Source organism: Papaver somniferum, unplaced genomic scaffold (genome assembly GCF_003573695.1).
Source record: "Papaver somniferum cultivar HN1 unplaced genomic scaffold, ASM357369v1 unplaced-scaffold_75, whole genome shotgun sequence".
Lineage (NCBI taxonomy): Eukaryota > Viridiplantae > Streptophyta > Magnoliopsida > Ranunculales > Papaveraceae > Papaver > Papaver somniferum.
In genome coordinates, this window is record NW_020650415.1 from 1563574 (window position 1) to 1587580 (window position 24007).

The window sequence follows — 24007 nt, forward strand, 5'->3', positions numbered from 1 at the left end:
ATGGTTAAGTGTATAAGTGCACCGTTATTATGTATTGTATTTCATTTCATTCACTGCAACGCTATGCAAGGTGTATGCCTTTTACGATTCAATCAAATCAAAAATTATGATAATCCAGTGCAAGGGTCGTTAGCATATTAATTAAGAAACCGAACGACTATACAAAAAATTTGAAATGTCTGGCTAGGGTCGTCATCTTCTTTGAATACATATATGACGAATCTAAGTGTTTTATTTACTGAGAGTATTGGATTTAGAGTCGTTTGTATGTAAACAAAAAAAACTAACGACCCTTTGTGACCTAGTAAAAAAGGGTCGTCAATGTTTATCACACCACCCTAACGATTTTTCATAACCTAGGAAAGTTGCAGGTTTTAATCGTCATTGGGAGTGTCAATATAGTGACGACATTCTAGAGTCGTTTGGGTATTAACAACCCCGACTATGACGACCCTTACACTGAGTTCTTCAATGGTGTGGATGATTCGACCACTTGGACCAACAAACAGACAAATCTAAGGGTATAAGATGTTGACCTGATTGTTTTGAGCTTGGGGTTCCTCATTTGTAGTGTTGGTTCCATCATTTTGAGCAATGGGATCTTCATTTGCACCATTGTTCATAGCTTCCTCTATCAACATCTCCTTATCAAACATCCAATCAATTTGATTAGTTGAGACAATCTTTCCATCAACACAATCATTGTTGTTGTTTGAAGCTTCATCAACATCATTTCCTCCACTAGAATCACTCATTTCAAATAACCCTAACTTTCCCCCAAAAACTCAACCTCTCCTTCTCCACAACACAAAAACACAATATTCCTTTTATCCAAAAATTATCCCCAAATTTGATTCTAATCTAACGAAACTAATTAACATCTTAATCCACTTAACTAACTTAATCATATGTAATAATTTAAGGGTAGTTTTGGCATTTTTAAAAAATTAGGATAAGGGATATCCTCCAAACGTTATTTCATGACCCTTTTTGTCCTCTAGTGTGAGGCCCCCAATTGTTTTTTGGAGCTCCAAATTAAACGAGGTTTTTTATTTATTGCAATAGCAAAGTCTCCCCCAAAACCAACGTTTGAAAGAAAAAACTATTTATGAAATTCCGGTTCACCAGACTTGTAGACCTATATTCTGGTTCACCGCAGTTGTTTAAGAACATAAGTAACTGAAAGTGAAATAAATAATATTTTAGTTTGGTCACACAAGTAATATTCCATTTTCTTTATTCCATCATGGATAACAATGTTTCTGGTCCAGCAAATTGACACGAATCAGTCTTCTTAAGACTTTCGTTTCTAACATAATGTCCGCTGAGCTACCGATAGATGATGGTTTTTACTCTAGTTTGATTTTTTCCAGCAAGTTACTTTTCATTTTATGTGTTTTGATGCGTTTCAAGAAGTACCTAATCAGATTTTACATAGCCTCTCAAATGGATAATTAGAGCTAGGGAAACAATAGTAAAAACAAAAAATTTGATCCTGCATGATAAAACTAAACATAATCAATTTAATTATACTATATGATTTCACTGTTAGGCATATGTATTTAACGTATCATTATTGTCTTGGCAACTATTCTCTAAACTAAATAAAAAATGAATAGTAGAAGAATCATAGAAAAAAAGTTGTTCCGGAATAATCTTAGTAGTCATATTTGATAACAACACAACAGTGACGAATCCAGAACTTTTAATTGGGTGGGGAAATATTAGTATTAGTTGGACAATGAAAATAAAATGGTCACGAATCAATTAATATTTTTGGCAGTAAAAAATTACTAACCCTTATGTATATTACACAATAGTTAGTAACATCTATCTATCACAAGCGACCATAACATAAAATAATGTAAGGAAAGAGTTCAGTAACACTTATATTACAAAGAAAGTATCAAAAAAAAAATGGTTGAGCCAGGGATCCACCCACCTCACTACTGGCTCCGTTCCTACCACACAACCAAAGATGTCTGATAGATTTCCTAAAAAATAAGATTAAAAATGTTTATAACTATTGCTTTGTAGAAATCGGATTGTTGCTAAAAATTTGCAACTTGTATCTTGGTCCATGATGGCTTTTTTATTGATTTTGACAATTGGGTAGTCCTAAAAAATTGGTTGGGCCAGGGATCCACCCACCTCACTTGTGGCTTCGTCCCTGCCACACAACCAAAGATGTCTGATAGATTTCCTAAAAAATAAGATTAAATTTTTTTATAACTGTTGCTTTGTAGAAATCGGATCGTTTCACAAAATTAGCAACTTGTATCTTGGTCCATGATGGCTTTTTTATTGATTTTGACGATTGGGTAGTTCTACGAGGAAAGCATACCACTGACTAATAGGTTCATAAAAAGTGGCGAAAAACCTTCCCTCTCATAAAATGTTACAGTGGTTATTGAAGACATTAGAGAAAAAGTTACAAAAAATAACCTCGTATAAATTATCTGTAAAGGATGTGGGTTACCCCAGCCGTGTTCACGACCCTTTTCATAGTTAGGACCTAAAATTCAACTTTCAATAATTCCTCAATCTGGTGGTTGTTATTTCAAAATGAAGTTTAGTTGGTTGTTGACCTGTTTGGACAATCATGGTTAATTTTACATGGATAAATCAAGTTCTTTAATATGTGGCGAACAATACATGGGGTCTTCAAATAAATAAAAATAATAGCTATGTTTATTTTGTCAGGCCCATGTTAAACGTGTCTTTACCTTCACATCACAGATAAGCCTTCTTGAACTACAATTTCAAATAATTTTTAAATTTTAAGGTATGATTTGTTGTTGCTGAAAGACGTATAGTTGGGCATTGGTTAGGTTCCTCCCAAAGACTTTTATCAAGTTCGTTTGGAAGTGGAATTAAAGGTATCAATTAAGCTCTTTGTTTTCTTGAGATATTGTTTACCTTTTTCCTTATTTATCTAATTAGGTTAGTTATTGATTTATTTGGATAAATATGATCTCATAGTATGGGGTCAATTATATATGGGCCATCCTATCAAAATCAAAAATAATATGTTTTCTTTGCTAAACATGTTATGTACGTGATTCTGCCTTCATATGAAAGTTAGGTCATCATGGACTTTAATTTGAGATGATTCCTCAATTCAAATGTCTGACTTGTTGTTGCCGGAGAATGTGTGGTGTATTGTCGCCTTATTTGTGTCATTAAGTTTTTTGTTGCCTTGTTTGGTAGACATAATCTTATAATATAGGCCCATTATATATGGCCATCAACTAAAGAATTTTTTTTTTCTTTGTCAGGACGGTGTTGTACATGTTCACATTCACATCATGGTTAGGCTTTCCCAAACTACAATTTAAAATAATTCATAGTTTGGAGATATGATAGGTTGTTTCCAAAAAAAAGTGTGATTGGTCTTTCTCTTATTTGTTAGTTAGGTTAGTTGTTGCTTCAATAACCATATACTAATAATATGGGGTCAGTTATATATGGGTCTGTTGAACAAAAAAAGATTATATTTTCTTTGTTTTCCATGCAAGATAGATGTTTCTTCAAATCATAATTAGGTCTTCTTGAAATTACAACCTAAAATAATTTGTCAGCTATGGTTGTTGTTTCCAAAAGAAGCATAGTTGATTGTTTTTCTATTCAAATAATCAGAATCTTATAACACGGGGCCCACTAGATATAGGCATGTCAAATAGAAAAACAAAAAAATTATTCGTAGGCATTCACTATACGTGATTCCACCTTTACATCAAAATTAGGTCAAGCTGAAATTTAACTTAGAATAATTCCACAATTTTGTTATATGATTTTTTTGTTTCCAAAAGATGCGTGGTTGGTAGTTGCCTTATTTGTATAATTAAGTTTGTAGTTTCTTTGATTGGATCAACATAATCTATCTATAAATGTAGGTCCATTATATATGGGCTATCAAACCATATATAATTCAACAAAGAATATGTTTTATCTTTTTCCACATTCAAACTACCGTTAGGCCTTCCCGAACTAAAACTTGGAATAATTCCTTGATTTGGAGGTATTATTGGTTGTTGTCAAAACAAGTATAGTTCAAGAAAGAAAACAATATCTCAATAAAACAAGGAGCTTGATTGATACCTTTAATTTCTACTTCCAAAAGAGCTCGTGAAAAGTCATGGAACGAACCCGACGAATACCAAACCATACATTTTTCAACAACAACAAATCATACCTTCTAATTAGGATTTATTTTATATCGAAGTCCAAGACGGCCTAACTGGAATGTGAAGGTAAATACATGCGTTTACCATACGCCTATATAAGTAAACATTGCCTTCTTTTATATATATTTTTTAAGGCCCCATATAAAGTTGGCCACATTTACATCACAACTAGTCCTTCCTGAACTACAATTTGGAATCATTCCTGAAAATGGGGATATTTGTCGCTAAAATAATTATGGTTGGTCTTTGCTTTATTTGGATAACTATAATAATACGGGATCAATCATATATGGGTCCTTCAAATAAAAAAAAAAACTTTTATTTTCTTTATTTCCCATACATTGTAGGTGTTTCTTCTTTACATCAAAATTAGCTATGTCTGGCTGAAATTCCAATCTAGAATAATATCTCAATTTGGTGCCAAAAGAAGTATAGTTGGTTCTTGTGGTATTCAAATTTTCATAATCTCATAATATGCGTCCAACAATATCGGCTCGCAAAATGAAAAAAGCTAATGGTTTGTTTATTATCCAGATATTATACATATTTCTGCCTTAATATCACAATTAGGCCTTCCCCAATTTTAAATTGGAATATTCCTCGGTTTTGAAATATCGTTGTTGTTTCCAAAAGAAGTATAGTTGATTGTTTCCATGTTTGAATAATTATAGTTTCATAACACGGGGCCACCATTTTATAGGCCCCAATAATTAAAAGAAGGGTATGTTTTTTCAAGATTGCATTTGATGCTTCTATACCTTCAAATCATAGTTAGGTTTTCTTGAAGTTCAACTTGGAATAGTTTTTGAAATTTCAGATACCGCTAGTTGCCGCCAAAATAAATATGATAAGTTGTTTCCTTTATTTGCATAATTAGGTTTGTGGTTCTTTATTTAGATAAACATAATCTTATAACATGGGGCCAATTATTTATGGGTCCGTCAATTATAAAACACAAGTTTCTTTCTTATGGAATCATACATGTTTCTTCCTTTACATCACAGTTAGATTTCCTGAAATTCAACTTGAATAATTTATCCATTTGGAGGTATGGTTGTTGTTTCCAGAAAAGGTATAGTTGGTTGTTTCCTAATCAAATAAATAATAATATTATAATATTAGGATAATCAGATACGATCCAGGAAAATAAAATAAGCTTATGTTTTCTTTGTGGTGGGAGGATTCACGGACAATTTTATATGGACACTATACATACAAGATAGAACCAAAAAATGAAAAATTTGAATGCAAATGACAACAGATTTCAACCCAATATTTTTATAATATGTTTCTTTTATTAAATTCTATATTCCTACCAAAAATGATCACAATTCGATATATCAAGCCTCACCATCTACCAATTTTAATTTCAATTGTTAATTTTAAAAGATTGATTTACAAAGTGGTAGATGGTGACGTTGTACGTCTCAGATTGTGCTTATTTTTGTTAGGAATGTATAGTTTAATAACATGAATATATAATTAAAATATTGGGTTCAAATTCATTGTCATTTAGAGTCTAAAGAAATACTGGTCCAATCTTGTATGGATAGTGTCCATGAATCCCCTCTCTTCTTTTTAATGCTTGTGTTGCGCTTGTATATACCTTCACATCGCAGCTAGGCTTTCTTGAATTTCAACTTGTAATAATTTTTTATATTGGAGGCTCGATTGATTGTTGCCAAAAGATGTTTGATTGGCTGTTGAATTGTCTGTATAATTAGGTTTGTTTTTCCTTATTTGGATAAAGATAATCTTATAATACGATGTCAATCATATATAGGCCCATCAAATAAAAAAATAAAAAAAGATCTATGTTTTTCTTACATACCTTCACATTACAGATAGGCCTTCTTGGGCTTTCAACTTGGAAACATGGTTGGTTGTTGGCCAAATATTGTATATAATTGGTTGTTCCTTTATTTTAATAATAAGGTTCATTTTCTTTGGTTATATTAAAAGTCTTATATATGACGCCAACAAGATATGGGGTCGTCCAATAAAAAATGATAATGCTTTCTTTGTTATCTAGGTGGTGTACATGTTTCTGATGTCACATCACAGTTAGTCATTCCTGAATTTGAAGTTGGATTTTTTTCAAGGGTCGGGATCCTGTATCAAAAGGATTTGACAAAGCTTTTTGACAAACCCGGGTAGCCACCAGATATTATATATCTAACGATTCTAATTATAGATGACGTGGTTGTTTCCTCCAAATTGAGAAATATCCCAAGTTGCATTTTAGGAAAGCCTAATTGTGATGTCAAGGAAAAAACACGTAAAATGCATGGCAAACATGTCAACACAATTGGTTGTTTCCGTATTCAAATAATCATAATTTTACAATATGGGGCCAACTAGATACGTAAAACAGGAAAAAAAAAACATATGGTTTCCTTGTTAGGCATGCACTGGACATTTAAATCGCATTAAGGATTTTCTGAACTTCAACTTGGAATAATTCCTCATTTAAGAAATATTGTTTATTTTGAAAAGTAAAATGTAAATATGGGTGGTTGTTCCCCTGTTATTAACAATCGATTTCATTTTATTTGGCTACAATCATAATGTTATAATATGGGTCCATTTTATTTACCTTCACATTAGTTAGGCCTTTGTAAGATTCACCTTGGAATACATTTATAATTTGGAGATATAGTTCTTATTTAGAAAAGAGTTATAGGTCTTTGCCAAATTTGAATAATTATTGTCTTATCATACGGGCTTACTAGATATGGGCCCAAAAATAAAAATAGGTTATGCTTTCATTTGCAAGTTCTGTGTTACCCGTGTTTCAACTTTCACATCACAATTAGGTGTTTTTTGACTTCAACTAAGAATAATATCTGAAACTGTAGGAATGATTGGATGTTGCTAAAAGATGTATGATTCGTTGTTGCCTTATTTGTATAATTAGATTAATTAATTTTTCTTTATTTAGATAAACACTTTAATATGGGGTCAATAATTATACCATGGGCCCGTCAAATGAAAAAAATAGTTTATATTTTGTTAGACACGTATTACACGTTCTTCTGCGTTCACATCTCAGTTGTAGCAATTTTTAATTTGACCTATGAATACATAAGGCTATTTTTTAAAAATATATTAAACTATTATATTAAATGAATTATTATTTTCAAGGCTCGACAAGACCAAATTTTTTTATTATTTAGGAGAGATTAATATTTTAGTGAGTACTAACTTAAAGAGATTATATTGTACGGTAAAATATTAGCTTATACTTCAATTTCAACTCAAATCCTTTTATTTGTATTGAATAACAAAAAGTTGGTTGTCATTTTAAAGTCTCAACTACCAGATTATGAGCACAAATTTATTACCATTCATACAAGTATTAACCAAACAATCAAAGAAGGTCATCCCAAACTTTTGAATTTTAGTTTTCTCATCATCACAGGTCTTTCCAACCAAAATATATATAAAAATAAACAAACCATAATCTTCAAGAAAAACCTATGAAATAATAGTGATTGAGTATCATACAGACACAAAAAATGGAACATCCTGAACAACCCAGACTATCTTTTTTTGAAAAGGAGGTATGAATATGATACTTTCATCTAATTTCAATTTCTATTTTCTAATTTTTTTTTTTTTGGATTACACTTGATTTTTCTCTCAATCTTTGGCATTAACATAAGATTTTAAAAATTAGGGTTTGGGTTGTATTTTGATTTTTATAATTTGTTGTATTATATAGTCAGATAAATCTATTGATGCACGAAAACCGCTTCTCAATGGTGATCACTCTCTAGAGAGATACTCTGTTCTTTCAGCAATCCCACCGTGAGTAACCACTTCAGTTTTGTGTAGTTATATGTTTTGGTCATAAGCTTTAAACATAAGATCTTTAGGTATCTATATTTGTTAAAAGATATGTACTTAAGGAAAGTAAGATATCGTTATTTTAACAACCTGAAAAAAATTGTTAGGTTTTTCTTCCCAGCCATTGGAGGATTGTTATACGGCTATGACATCGGTGCTACATCTGGAGCCACAATTTCTTTGGAGGTATTGTAGAATTTGAGCTTTGAAACATACTATTTGGATAAGTTGTTTGTTTTAGCATGACTAGACTCTTTGGCATCTGCAAATATGGAAACATCATGGGTAGACCTAGAGGTGTAAACTGAACCGTGCCATCACGTTCCTATCACAACACAATACACTTAAATTTAAGGATAACACAACCCAGAATGTGACCTAGTACATCATGATAACTTTTTCTTAGTGCTGGGTTGGGCCAGACTAATCGGCACGGAAACACATCACAACAAACGCCATAGATAAGCATGAAAAATAGCACGACATAATATACTAAGAGAGAACGTCATAACATGCATAAGTCACTACTCAACACAGTAAAATACATCACATGTTATTATATTTCACAAAAGATTCTTTATTTTAGCAAGTTTTTGACATTTAATTTTCATTATGTTGACTAATTTCTATAGCAACAGATACAACATAAAAAAATAAATAACAAATATTTTCTTTGGAAATATAAAATAAGTGTATTGGCACAACACAATACGTCATAATAGTGTGCTCGGTTACCTAAAATAATATTACCGCAAATGCATAATACCTAACTAGGAGCGGTAAAAAAATCGATAATTGTCATCCCTAATAAACTACTCAAAAATGATATTCTTAGGACTTTTAGAATGAGACAATAATAAAATTATGTAAAACTAAAAATATACAGTAGTGGAATAGGTAACTGAGAAGTTTTGTTTCCACTGAATAGGAAAAACACTAGACATTCAAATCATTATTTGGAATATTTTTATGCAAAATTAACATATGGGCTTCACTGACGAATTAGTTTCCACCAAAAACCCTAACAACAAATTTAGTAAAACATGACTAGATTTCTTAAAAATCTATAAATATATTTTCATATAAAAGAAATATAATAAACCAATAATAGATTGCACGTCACCACAATTGAATCGGTGCTCTTCTTTTCTTGTATTTTGGCCAACGCCTTCACGGAAACACCAATGCTCCAATACTTTCTTCTCCCGTCGGTAGCAAAAATAGTGAGTATTAGCAAATACAAATAAAGAAGAAAAAATGTATAAAATATGTTTGAATCACATAACACGATTACGTTTCTGGGATCAACAACACACCTTAATCTCTGACATAACATGACGCAGACCAAAAATATGCTAGGCACGTGAATTTATGGGTTGAGTTGGGTTATGTTGGCACGGCATGCTTTACACCTCTAGTCATATATCTTTTAAAACAAATTACCAACTTGTCCCCCTAGTTACTTTGTTTGAGAATATAAGAAAAGGGGTAAATTGGAATAAAACGGTATCACAAAAGGGATAGTGCTCATTTTTATATAGGCGCGTCTAGTTTTAGAAGAAGTACTCCCTCCGTCCTAAATTATTAGTCCGCTTTGACTAAGTCAAGATATTAAGGAGACCGTAGGAGTGTACAAAACTACCCCTATTATATGGTACATTTTTACTAAAATTAAAAGGAGTATATGGAGTATGTAAGAAAAATACATTGGTAATTATAATATATATAGAAATATTTAAATAGAAGATAAAAATAAAAATCTTTATGGATTGATTTATTAGATTTGTTTCCCTATTGAGAAAGATATCATTTAATATTTAGATCGGTGATATTTAAAATAATTTTATAATTTTAAAAGTTTGAAGGATATATTTGAGAGTTTTACTAAAAAATATGACTATAAACGGAAGCTGGACAGTATTTTAGGACAGACGAAAATAGAATAGAGGACAGAAATTTTAGGACAGAGGGAGTATATATCAGTTAAATATTAGCTTTAAATTCATTGCTGTATAGGCTTTATAAAAATATTAGTAAAAATCTTGTATGGTAATATTCCAATAAGATTGTTTATGGATCCCCTCACATTTCCATGTTCCATATTACCATTATGCCTTCACAATTTTGTTGATCCATTTTAATGAATACTAGTTGTGACGTCTGTGCTCTGCACGAGCCAAAATATTTGTAGAAATATGTATGTTTTATTGTGGGTGTAATTTTTGGTACAAAAGTAAAATTTGGGATATATATAGTTTTTTCTCCCGTGCGTTGCACGGTTCTAAATATTTTATAGAGAAAAGAACGTATTAGTGAATAAAAATAGGCTTATGGTTCATAATAGATTTTTTAAAATATTTTTGGCCCGTAAAATAGAGATAATTCATTATTACCCGTGAAGTATTTTTTTCACTCAGGATTTTTTTTTTACCCGTGAAGTATTTTTTCTTTTCCTCAAGATTTTTTTTTTGTCAGTGAAGCATTTTTTTTAACTCAAAATATATTTATAGGCCATACTCAAGGGAATCAATTAATAAACGGGTAGAGATATTAAAAAAAAGTTACCAATGAAATATTTTTTTACTTATTTTCTTTTCTTTTACCCGCGAAGTTCTATATTTTATTCAAGATATATATTATTTTTGCACGTGAAGATTTCGCTATTTTAATAAACTGGTAGTAAGAAAAATACTACCTTATATGTGAGGTAATATTTTTTTACTTAAAATATTATTTTTTTTACTTAAGGAGTTATTTTCGGGTGGGGCCGGTAAAACATTTTACTTAAGATATTATTTTTTTTTACTTAAGATATTATTTTATGGTAGGGCCAGAAACTCTTATTTTCTATTGTTCTAAATTTTTTCTTAAATGATTTTGTTGGTCTAAATATTTTCTTGTGGAGATTTTTCCTGAAACCATATTATTAATTAATTAATATAACATACGAGAATATGGAAAAAACACAAAAAAACAAAAAAGGCTTTGCTAATTTCAATTATATCTCTCGTTATTTCTTTATTTATTTATAATAAGAAAAGGTAAAATTATTAAAGTTTTAAAATATTTATTTAAAAATGGGCACCTAGCCAAGCTGGTCATCCCCGTTTCCCAAAGTCTCATGCTCTCCAGGAGATCCTAGGTTCGAGCCCCCAATGGCGTAATATTGCAGGAATTAACATGGAAGGTTGTGTTAGCTTACCCTTCTTGTGATACTATCTCAGCCCCCATCCGCTTCGGCTCCTTTGGCTAGGTTACCCATGAGACTCGCTGGTAGGTTAGCATAGCAACCTGTTCAATTAATGTAGTAGTATATCGTTGGAGCTTAGGTTGTTAGGCTTATAACTAGTCAGTGTAATATTCTTTATCCAATTATGACTAATTAAAAACTAATTTAAAGGTCGCAATCGTTACGTAAACTCCATAACTTTTCCTTTTGCACAGATTTTATAAGTCTACAATTACATTCACACTCAAGAGAATCTTTCCAACAAACTAAGAACAAGCTAGAAGAAGTGGTTTAAATGATCTTGTTTGTTTTGTTAACCAAACAAACCTAGGCAACACCACTACATATACCAGTTGTGTTAGGATAATCAAATGATCCAACCATTTATCAAGGTTTTAAAGAAAAAGAAAACCATCCAACCTAAAGTAGCTCACCAAGCTATGGTAGCTTTTGACTTCCGGATCAAGAGGAATTGGATGTAATCGGTCGAATTCTGTCGGAATCTGGAACAAAATCTTTGTGGCTGTTATAACTGTTGTTGTACTGTCTTTAGCAGTTGTTTCCGATATAATAAATTGAAATTGCCAGAGTTGTTGGATCTGATATTACATTAGATGAAAACGAAGTTCTTTTGAGCAAATCAAGTTCCTCCTCTTGATAACCGCATCACCACAGAAAATAGTGGAATCTATAATATTCTGGCACAATAGAAAAGTGTTATGTCTCATTCTATTTATACAAAACATATACATAGGTAAAGTGGTAAACCCTACAGGGTTTCCTTATACGACAGACGTACTACACAAGCTATACATAAACTTCGTATACAAGTTAACTACTTCGACTCAATACATGTCTTGTATTCACACCCTCTGTCAAGTTGAACGGCTGTTGATCAGCGACGAATAACTTGTTTCGAATGACAGAAAACCGTGGATTACCAAGACTTTTAATAAATATATCAGTAAGTTGATCCTTAGTTGAGATAAAGCGAACAAGAAGTTGACGACGAGCCACTCGTTCACGTACAAAGTGGTAGTCTATCTCTATATCTTTTGTACGAGCACGGAATACTGGATTCATGGTCAAGTAAGTAGCCCCAAGGTTGTCGCACCATAGGATAAGAGGTTTAAAAGGAATACCTAACTCAGATAATAGAGAATGAATCCATATTAGTTCAGCTGTCGCAATTGCAAGGCCTCGATACTCTGCCTTGGTACTAGATCTCGAAACCGTCTTTTGTTTTTGAGCACTCCAAGATATTAAATTACCACCGAAAAATATACAATATCCAGTAGTAGATCGGCGGGAATCAACACATCCAGCCCAGTCGGAATCCGAATAGGCATGGAGATCAAAATTAGAAGGACGCTTGAGTAACAAACCAAAAGAGTGTGTCGACTTTAAATACCTCAATATTCGCTTGACTGCCAGCCGGTCATCATCAGTGGGATTGTGCATAAATTGACACACCTTATTTACTGAAACAGCAATATCTGGACGAGTGAAAGACAAGTATTGTAAGGCATCAACGATACTGCGATAAAGAGATGGATCGTGAAACTTTGGACTACCTTCTTGTGAATGTTTAGTCGATGTAGTTAAAGGAGTAGAGACATGCTTAACACCATCAAGCTTAGTACGCTGCAACAATTCAGTAACATATTTTCGCTGAGTCAAAAAGAGACCATCCTTGTGAGGAAATACTTCAATTCCAAGAAAATAATCTAATGAACCCAAGTCTTTAATCGCAAATGTAGAGCCAAGTTGATGTATAAGAGATTGAACAGCATCGGAGTTGGAGCCAGTCACAATGATATCGTCCATATATACGAGTATGTATATTGAATAGGCATCTGTTTTCTTAAAAAACAGTGAAGAATCCGAAACACAAGCCTTGAATCCAATTTGATTTAAAAATGTACTAAGTCGTGAGTACCAAGCCCATGGCGCTTGCTTGAGACCATATAACGATTTATGCAACTTGCGCACATAATCAGGATAAGAAGGATCAGTGAAGCCGGGAGGTTGTTTCATATAAACTTCCTCTTATAAATAACCATGTAAGAACACACTTTGTACGTGTAGTTGTCGAAGAGGCCAATTAAAACGCAATGCTAGAGAAAAAATAACACGAATAGAACATGGCTTCACAACCGGACTAAACGTCTCTCTAAAATCAATACCTTCTTGTTGGTTTAACCCCTTCGCCAGAGGACGAGACTTATAACAATCAATTGATCCATCTCCTTTTCGTTTAATACGGAAAACTCATTTACAACCGACGATATTCATGTTGGGTTCAGGAGGAACTAGTGTATAGGTCCCATTCTCAATCAGTGCATTTATCTGCTTGACCATAGCACCGCGCCAAACGGGCTTAGAATTTGCTTGGGAGAAGCAAGTAGGCTCTTCATCAGTTGAAAGCTGCAAGGGATGCTTAGACACAGAGAAGCACATTTTATTAATTGGCTTAAAAATGCCATCTTTACTGCGGGTTACCATCCGGTGAGTGGGACCAGTAGCTAGTGGAGGAACAACATTGACTGGATCACAATCAGTAGTTAAGGGTACTGAATTTGAATGTGAAACAGAACTTATAGATGTAGGTAATGATACTTCATGTGCTGGTTATATGGAAGTAGTAGGGGTGGGTAGTAATGGTGGGGATGGGATAGAAATACGTGAAGGAGGAGTGTGTAAATGTGGGGAATGTGCTGGGGATACAGAAGCAGCAACAACAGGAGTGGGTAGCAACGGTAAGGTGGGATTAATTACCGGGCTAGGTAAAAAATTGAATGATTGAGGATCCATGTGCGAAGGCTCAGTATTGCGTCCGTCAGAATATGGAAAAACAGTCTCTTCAAAACGAACGTGGCGAGAGATATACACACGACCAGTTGGAATGTGTAGACACATGTAACCTTTGTGATCAGAACTATACCCAATGAACGCACAAGGAAGAGACCGTGGAGCTAATTTATGGGCTGCATATGGACGCAAATATAGAGAGCACAAACAACCGAATACACACGAAGAGATAGAAAACCAGGAACACAACCAAATAAAATTTCAAATGGAGATATGGATTCGGAGCGGTCACGAGGTAAGCGGTTGATAAGGAAACAACTGGTAGTGAAAGCCTCAACCCAAAAAGATAAAGGTACATTGGCATGAGTAAGGAGAGCTAAGCCAGACTCGACAATATGACAATGTCGACGCTCAGCAATCCCATTTTGTGCAGAGGTGTGTGGACAACTAAAACGATGAAACACACCTTGAGAATTGAGATAAAGAGAAAATTTCTTAAATTCACCACCGTTGTCGGATTGGAAAACCTTAATTTTCTTACCCAAAAAATTTTCAATTTTAAGTTTAAACACTATAAACGCAGGAAGAGCATCACTTTTGCAAGTTGGCGGAAAAATCCAGGTAAGATGAGTAAAGACATCCATGAGTGAAAATAATAACGATAACCTTTATTAGATAAAACTGGAGCCGCACCCCATAAATCAGAAACAATAAGACCCAAAGGTTCACTGATAATAGTTGTAATGCGCCGAAAAAGGCAATTTATGACTTTTGCTAACATGACAGGAATGATAAAAAGAAACTGAATTGCAATCAACTGGCAGAGAGTGAAGAGACACGACACGACTAACTAACATAGGATGGCCTAAACGCTGATGCCAAGGCGGAAGATAAATAGAATGAAGAGCCAACTGTGCAATCTCTCGTAGCGGTTCAAATTGATAGAGACCATCTTTATTCTTTCCGTGGAGCAAAACCGTTCCCGTACGCTGATTCTTGACAACAAAAAGTTGGGTGAAATTCAAAAAATACATTGTTGTCTTTAGAGAATTGGGAAACACACAGTAAGTTCGAAGTAATCGACGGAACATGATAAAGATTATTTAGGACATAACGTCGAGAATTATGAACAAACGAAGTTGTACCAACATGAGATATAGGAAGAGTATTACCATTACCAACACGAATTTGATCAGTACCATCATATTCGTGACTTAGATTAAGATTGCCAAGATTTGCAGTTAGATGATTTGTAGCCCCGCTATCAAGAACCCAACCTTGAGGTATCGGAGGCGAAGGCAAAAGAGGCGGCATATGATTTGGAATGGCTATGTAAGCTGTGGAACTCGAAGGACGAGTACTTGTAGGAGCATTGAAATTGCGGTTGGAACGATGACGACAATGTGTTGCATCATGATATTTCCCCTTACAAATTTGGCATGGACCAAAGCGACGAGACCCACCAGGCTTTTGAGATGAAGAGTCCTGGGAAAATTGCTGACGAGTCTAACCAGATGAGTTGTTGGAAGAAGATTCTTCATGGTGCGATGTAAAAGACCGACGATTAGCCGAGGCAATATTAGCAACAGGTTGCTGGTTTAAAATAGATGAATGTTCTTCAATACGCATATTGAAGGCATGAGATGAGCATAAAATTGATCCAAAGAGAGAGTAGAAATAACAGTTGTTAAAGCAGCCACGATTGGATCATAAGAGCTATCTAATCCATTGAGAACAGCTTCAGCCTGTGCAACATCAGATAATGGTTCAGCGACAGCAGCGAGAGAATCACATAATTGTTTAACCTGCAGAATATATTCTGCCAACGTCTGTGAACCTTTCTGGAGTTTTTGAAGATCTCTTTTCATTTGTCGAACACGAGCACTATCTTTAGAGGAAAGAAAACCCTCCAAAGCTAGCCAAACAGCTCGCGAGGTTGTTAAACCAACCACATGGCTCATCACACCAGGAGTTAGAGATTGAATAAGCCAACCTAGAAGAGAAGAATCTTGTTCAATCCAATAAATATAAGCAGGATTAGGGGGGAGAGATAGCACCATCTACAGCATCATTAGGAAGAGGAAGAGTAGGTGAAGGCCATATAGTTTATAACCACGAAGAAGCGGAGTTATCTGTGTAAGCCATAGCAAATAGTTGTTGGAGTCGAGTTTAACAGATATAGAAATGAGAAGAAATAGTGGGTGGGTAAAACAGAGAGGGAGATGATGAAGAAGAGGTAGAAGAAGAAGAACCAGTAGCCATGACGGAAGCTAGTTTTTTTTTTTTGTTCAAACTAAGGCGGAAGCTAGGATTGGATCGAAGGATGATACCAAGTGGAATCTATAATATTCTGGCACAACACAAAAGTGTTATATCTCATTCTATTTATACAAAACACATACATAGGTAAAGAGGTAAACCCTACAGGATTTTCTTATATGACAGACGTACTAGACAAGCTATACATAAACTTCGTGTACAAGGTAACTACTTCGATTCAATACATGTCTTGTATTCACAAAAAAAAATACTAGAAATAATCATGAATAATTACCAAACTGAGATCTTCTTTGAAAACATAAAAGACTATAAATAAAACCATTTAATGGAGGAGAAGGAGTGTCTTCCACCAGCAAGTTCTCTAGTACCTGCTGATGATGAATATATTGGATAATCATCGTATTTCTTCTCATCCGTATACATGGATAGCAAATTAAATCTATTAACATTGCACTAGAAGCCAAGTTCAACTTCTGGGAGGAGAAATATTGTCCGTTCCTTGCTCTTTGTGAATAAATCCCACCTTCTTCTCCCAAGAGAGTTCCTTCTGAAGAAACAAGAGTCACAATATTAACGTCGTTACTGACAGGACTAGTAGCAACAAGAGTGTTGTCGTTAGCAACCCTTGTTGTTAATTCTTGAATGATTTGATTTGTTCAACAGATACAAGTTGAACGCTGCTGACATTTATATGTACCCATGCTAAATGTAGTTTCACCTCTAGGAGAATTCATTCAGCGTCGTTTGCAATATTTTCAGCTACAATGACAGTGTCGCTGACGATAGTACTCTCCTCAACAACTGCCGTTTTAGGAGGCGTTCCAGAGCAGTAGGCTTTCCCAACACTCCGTAACTAGAAATATTGACGTTTGCACCACTACTGACATTACTTACAGCCTCATTTTCTCCATGTTTTTTGCGCAACAGTTGCAGAATCTTTGATAGAATTATCACCAACATTAACTTCTGTAGTTGATGCAATGGGGAGGGCTTCCAAGATCTGTGTAAGCGGCTTAGGCTATGTTCGGTAACTACCAAAAAAACAAAAAATCTCCATGTTTATCGAACCCGGCTAGATTGGGGTATACCCAAATTTAATTGGACCTAGTGCTCTTTCTAAGGGGTAACCAAAATTGGTGATTTTACTTTAATCCCCTTGAACTAATTAACTTAAAATTTAATCCTAAAATTAAAAACTGAAAACTCTTAATCTTTCGTAATCTCTCTTCTCTAATCTCTCTGCTCTTCCACTTCATCGTCTTCCATTTCTTCCATCAACCGAAAATCTTGAACATTGATTTTCCACAAAAATGTTTGATTCTATAAGCGAAAAGAAGACTCTAAGTGATGTCTAACTCAAATACATCATTGTGTTGTGTGATTTGGTTGTTATATTAGGTTAGAAATCGAAAATTATGATTTCTGTGTCTTAAGTCGGCAAGGTCGTAACATGCATATTTTGCCGACATTTCATAATAGCCATGGCGACTATAAATTTTTTCAACAGCCGGAAGGGTATTTTTTGAAGACCTTACCGGATAATACAGTCGTCAAGGTCGTAACATGCATATCTTGCCGACTTTTCATAATAGCCATGGAGACTGTAAATTTTTTCAACACCTGGCAGGGTATTCTTCAACAGCCGGCGGGGTATTTTTCTCAACAATGGGCGGGTTTTTTTTTTTGTAGACCTTGCCGACTATATTAGTCGTCTCCTGTGTGTCAAAAAAATAAAGTCTGCATTGTCTTCATTTGAATACCTTGCCGGCCAAAGTTAGTCGGCATCATCTTCATTCATCTACCTTGCTAGCCAAATATAGTCGGCATGGTATTTATTCGTCGATCTTGCCGAATTTTCATACTTTCATAACTGAAAGTGTTGATTTCTGATCTAATTTTGAGTATGATTTCATACAACAACTTTGCAATCCCCTTTTTAGAAGTGTTTGGGTAGTGTTCTTTCATTTCTGTTGCAAAAGACTTTCTCAAAATTAAAATTTTTTCATCAAAAATCTTCCCAAATAAGTTCAATCAAAAACAAAATTTCATAATCAAATTCATAATTTGAGAAGTTTTAATCTACTCAATTAATTACGCTAATCCGAATTTTTAGTGTTAATTAAACAAGAGTATATTAGCCATTTAAAAATAGAAGGTTAAGAGGTGGGTTCTTTTACTTCAAACCGATCCAGCTTTTGTCTCATTAGGTATACCCCAATTAATCCTGGTATACCCCAATCAAGCCAGGTTATCGAAGTAATGCATTTTTTTTTATTTTTTATTTTGCTTATGAGTTCAGTTCCAAAAAATTATGGGTCCATTTTAAAATAAAAATATATGTGTGGAAAATATTGAGTTGTATTAATCTTTTGGAATTTCATGGAAAGGCTTTCCTTGTTTTCCCCAATAAATAGTGTGATTGGATTGGTATGAAGTCTTTATTAAACTAGATTTGTGCCCGTTCTATGTACCAGACGTATTTTATCTTTTGATTTGGTATGGCGGAGCTTCGCCACGCCTCTTGCCGATGCATTTATTATTTGGTTTGCGCGGGGCTTCGCCCGCCCCGTGATGATGTATTTTTTATTTGGTGTGGCGGATCATATCGAATAGGTGGAGGATACGGACAAGTTTTATTTAATTTTTTCTTTTCACTTGGTGTGCGTGGGTATTCTACTCATCCCGTGGCGATGCATTATTGATTTGGTGTGGTGGGACAAATACACTAAATAGGTGGAGAATATGTGCAAATTTTATTTATTTTTTCCTTTTAGTTTCGCAGAAAATATGTGGATCTTTTTTCCTTTTTATATATTAATTTGGAAAAAAAAGTCCCAATATAGTAATTACTTGATTTCCAAATTAAATTTGGACTTCCATAAATTCTTAACACCCTAAGTTAGGTTTCCTTTTTTAAGTCTATAATATAAATTAATCATATGTTGTCAAGTGTCCTCACCTAAATATTGAATTTGGTTTCCTATCAATCTTTTTCGCCTATTTTGGCCAATAGAAAACTATTGAATTTGGTTTCCTATTAATCTTTTTCGCCTATTTTGGCCAATAGAAAACTATTGAATTTGGTTTCCTATTAATCTTCTTCACTTAAATTGAATTTGGGAATTTTATTTTATGTAGGCCTTTAAGTCTTTAGATGCCTAAATTTATCCATTCTTCTATTGTACTAAATTTCTTAATAACTGTGGTTCTTTGCAGTCGTCTAAACTGAGCGGGACCTCATGGTATAATTTGTCATCTGTGGAGATTGGGCTCGTTGTGAGTTGCTCATCTTTTCACGTTCCAACATATTCAGGAATTTTTAAGCGTAAATGGTTTTGACATAATTTGAGTGTATAGTATTTTTTTTGCTTCTTTTGTTTTTATTTTGGTGTTCTTTACATGGTTATAGGTCAGTGGTTCACTGTATGGGGCCTTAATTGGTTCTATCTTGGCTTTTATCATCGCTGACTTCTTAGGTATGTAATTCGTCTTCCACATTAAGAAATTCTATAGTGTACTGCACTGATTCTATTTGCTGAATACCTAAAACAAAAAAAAATCTTTTGAAGGAAGACGAAGGGAGTTAATTACGTCCTCTTTGCTTTATTTTGTTGGAGCTATAGTAACCTCGGTTGCACCCAACTTCATGATTTTGGTGATCGGACGTATGATATATGGTGTAGGAATTGGACTGGTAAATATCCCTTTCCACTTAAACATTTTGTTTCCCACAGCTTATTGATCTGTGTTTTTTACAAGTGCACATAAACAAGTTCAATACACCAAGTTAATGCATACGTCCACTGGTGTTGCACAGTTTCTGCAGTAAACTGGTTTCTTGAAAGAATTTTTAGTTTCCTGCTGTGCTTTCAGGCAATGCATGCTGCTCCGCTGTACATTGCAGAGACTGCACCAAGTCAGATACGAGGGAGACTGATTTCTCTTAAAGAGGTCTTTATAGTTCTAGGAATGCTGGTAAGTTCTTCACATTTCCACCCTTGCTGTTTTTTATGGTTGAAGTGTGAGTTTACAATGTACATATTGAGACAGTAGATGAGTAGTTACTATGTCTGCTAGTAAAGTATCCCAATGCCCGACCACCTAATATTTCTATTCCTTCAATCTTCTACGTCAATGAGCTATGTATGTAATAAGACTTTTAAACTTGTAGATACTGTGTTTTATCTCTCATGCAGTTAGGTTATACAGTTGGCAGTCTGGAAATTGATAGAGTTGGAGGATGGCGTCATATGTATTCTACTAGTATTCCTGTATCTTTGCTTATGGCAATTGGAATGTGGTGGTTGCCCCCATCACCGCGATGGTTGTTATTAGGCGCCATACAAGGAAAGGGAAATACAGAGAAGGCAAGAGAAACTGCAATATATTGTTTGTGCCGGCTGAGGGGTGGTGGTGATTCAGCTCCAGACCAAGTAGATGAAATGCTGAATGAGCTTTCTTATGTTGAAGGAGAAAAGGAGACCTCATTCAGGGATATTTTTCAAGGAAAATGCTTGAAAGCACTTACCATTGGTGCTGGTTTGGTTTTGTTTCAGCAGGTACATATCATCATCATTAACCCGAAGTTCTGCAATTTTAAAAGCCTGATTGTTTAATAATATACGTGTATGACTATCTAACATGGCAGATCACAGGGCAACCAAGTGTGTTATATTATGCTGCAACGATTCTAAAGGTAAATTACGTATATGACTTTATAATAGCTTATTCTTTTCCCGTAAAGCAGGGGTTCACCTATATTCTTTAAACTCTTTTTGCTTTTTATAGAGTGCAGGGTTCTCTGCTGCATCTGATGCTACCCGGGTCTCGATTCTTCTAGGTCTACTGAAGGTAGGTCTTATTTCTTTGTTTCAGATCGATGTATATAATTTACTACTACTCGCTTAATAGTTAATTCTGAATCACGAAACCTAATTTTTTTTACACAGACAACTTGTGGATTATGAAACATCTAAAGTATTTATTGGCGCACATATATATAGATATTGCTACTTATCTATTCTAAGCCTCACTTACTAACGTAGTATCACTTATATTTGTGTACACATTCAATTGTAAGAGTAACTATTGATGTATTGTACCCCAACTTTTGAAAGCTTGTGGCTGAAATGTCTTCGTTTTTTAGTTGATAATGACTGGAGTAGCGGTCCTTGCGGTCGATAAACTTGGGCGAAGACCATTACTGCTTGGAGGTGTCAGTGGCATTGTGAGTTCCTTCAAACTACTCTTTCAGTGCATGAGCTCCTACTAAACGCCAATGACGGTTAGGGATTTCGCCATTCTATGATCTTGTTTCGTCGCCGACTCAATAGCATGTTGTTGTCATTGCAGGCAGTTTCTTTGTTCTTACTTGGGTCATATTACACTTTCTTGAATAATGCACCATTCGTTGCTGTTTCTTCCTTATTGCTGTATGTTTCATGTTATCAGGTATGAAACACTTTGTTTACAAGATTTTATTTCCAAGTGTTTCGTCTTGTGTTACTCTATATCCTGAGGCTTTTCAACTTCATTTAGTTTAATTCTGTAACCGGCCTTTTCTAATTCGCAGCTATCCTTTGGACCTATTGGCTGGTTAATGATTTCGGAGATTTTCCCCTGGCGCCTTAGAGGACGTGCATTAAGTATCGCAGTTCTTGTGAACTTTTCTTCAAATGCACTAGTCACGTTCGCTTTCTCTCCAGTTGAGGTACTTGTCTCATCTTTCTTATGAAGTTTATTTTCAAAGTTTCTCATTAACTCGTTTCTAAACATTGGAGCAAATATTTTGTAACAACGATATGAGTTGATAAAAGTTATAAGGCCATGATGTTTCACCATTGACCATTCGCTTCTTACTAGACTTCAGAGTGATAAAATACTTTTAATAATATTGAAAAGCCGGTTGATTGTACATGGCGAATCGAACGATTCATTACGTTATTAGATAACAGAATTAAGTCATTTGTTGATCAACTATCATTTACATCTGACCATAGCACTTACAATTAGATTCATACAAATCATCTAGCACCTACAAGCTTTAAAGATCTTCTTGACCACTTTATTGTGAAACAGGAGAACTGATTTGTGATGACTGTGGATTTTATTTGCAGACATTGATTGGGTCTGGAATGCTGTTTGTTGTGTTTGGGGAGATAGCTCTACTGGCCCTCGTCTTCATATACTTCATTGTACCAGAAACAAAGGGGCTGACTCTTGAGGAAATAGAGGCTAAGATTCTGTAAAAAGACATTTCTATGAATCCTCTTCATGTTAATGTTATAGTTTCACATGTAATCAAAACATCCTATTATCTTTCTAAAATTATAAACCTACGATTTACTGTGAGTTTTAGAAAACAGTCTTCCACAGTTTTTAGTTTCTGCTGTGCCGGGTCTATGTTTGATTGTTGTGGTCTTAAGGTATTTCTCCTGTTCTAATAATTTGTGAAAATTTATATGTGAATGAGATTTGGATTGAGGATTTGTAGACACCACAATTTTGTATATATGCATTAGCCACGAAGATATGCCGCCAAATCGTATCCCAATATTAGTCATAAATGGAAGCCTAAATTAGGTCCACTGTGCATTATAATACAAATAGGCGTACCCATTATTTTTATCCATTAAGTGTGCACCCAATCATAGTGCCTTGTCTGCAAGTGGTAATAAGTCCGAGCATAATCTGCATTTTTCACCAGGACAAAAAGCACGTCCACAAGGTGTTAAACTTGAGTAGTCCATAAACTAGTGCCCACTAGTCCTGAGGACCAAGTTAGTGTGCGTTAAAATAAGCCTAAAATGATAGTCCACCGACTAAGTCCACAGCCTGAGTTAGACGTCCATCCCAACGGCAAATGGGTAAAGTGTCGACACCACTGTTAGCTTTGTCTTCAAGACTTTCTCATTTAGCTAGAATCATAGGAATTAAAATGATACCTTTCATAATTTAGGAAAATGAGATAGATTAATTATTAATTTGAGAAATAATATTAAATTGAATGGGAAAGAGTATTTAAGTTTTCAATTTGAGTTGTTAGATTGACATCATTTGATTCTACGGTTATAGATAATGGAGAAGAGGTATAAATATCTAACTAAATCTTGAGAATGGAGGAGGACCCGGATAGAAATCAGAGGGAGAGGAAAATCAAGAAGAAAAAAGGGAGAGGTTTGGGTAACTAATTTCTAGTGCTAAAAATATTGGCAGTGTTGGATATGATTTTGGCGGCAGCTAAATTGTTGGTTTCAATCTAAGTAACATTTGAAACATTCTCATAGCCAAAAAAACAGGTCGTCTTCTTTCATTATGTATTTGGCGTAATTCATCGCTTCGATTTTGCACAGTTAAATAAAACGCTCAAGATTCCTTTTTAATAATTAATAATCTTGCTTTTGTCTTTATTTCAATTGTTTGAACACATCATCTTCATTTGTCTGATTCACATCATTTTTGGGTTAATAATAAACACATGAGTATAGAAGTTTTTTTTTTTTTTTTTTGGTAAACTGCATAACTATCAGAAAAACTAGGGCATAATAAAACGGGGATAGACCCTCCCCTAAGTATCAGCAAAAAACTCAGCAGTGATGAAATCTGAAGGAGTAGAAATCCAGAAATCATTCATATTACAATGTGCTGCTTT

The 24007-nt window shown here is 34.3% G+C and overlaps 1 protein-coding gene across 1 annotated transcript; it reads left to right on the forward strand.

The window, feature by feature from the left end:
* The first annotated feature begins 7607 nt into the window (after positions 1 to 7607).
* On the forward strand, positions 7608 to 22884 carry LOC113344244 (D-xylose-proton symporter-like 2). The gene is made up of 14 exons (XM_026588253.1): positions 7608 to 7750; positions 7912 to 7997; positions 8144 to 8222; positions 19573 to 19632; positions 19766 to 19832; positions 19926 to 20050; positions 20230 to 20331; positions 20553 to 20915; positions 21005 to 21052; positions 21145 to 21207; positions 21503 to 21583; positions 21709 to 21807; positions 21929 to 22066; positions 22473 to 22884. Exons 1-14 carry the CDS (start codon positions 7706 to 7708, stop codon positions 22602 to 22604), a joined length of 1488 nt encoding a protein of 495 aa, XP_026444038.1. The 5' UTR covers positions 7608 to 7705; the 3' UTR covers positions 22605 to 22884.
* Positions 22885 to 24007: the final 1123 nt, after the last annotated feature.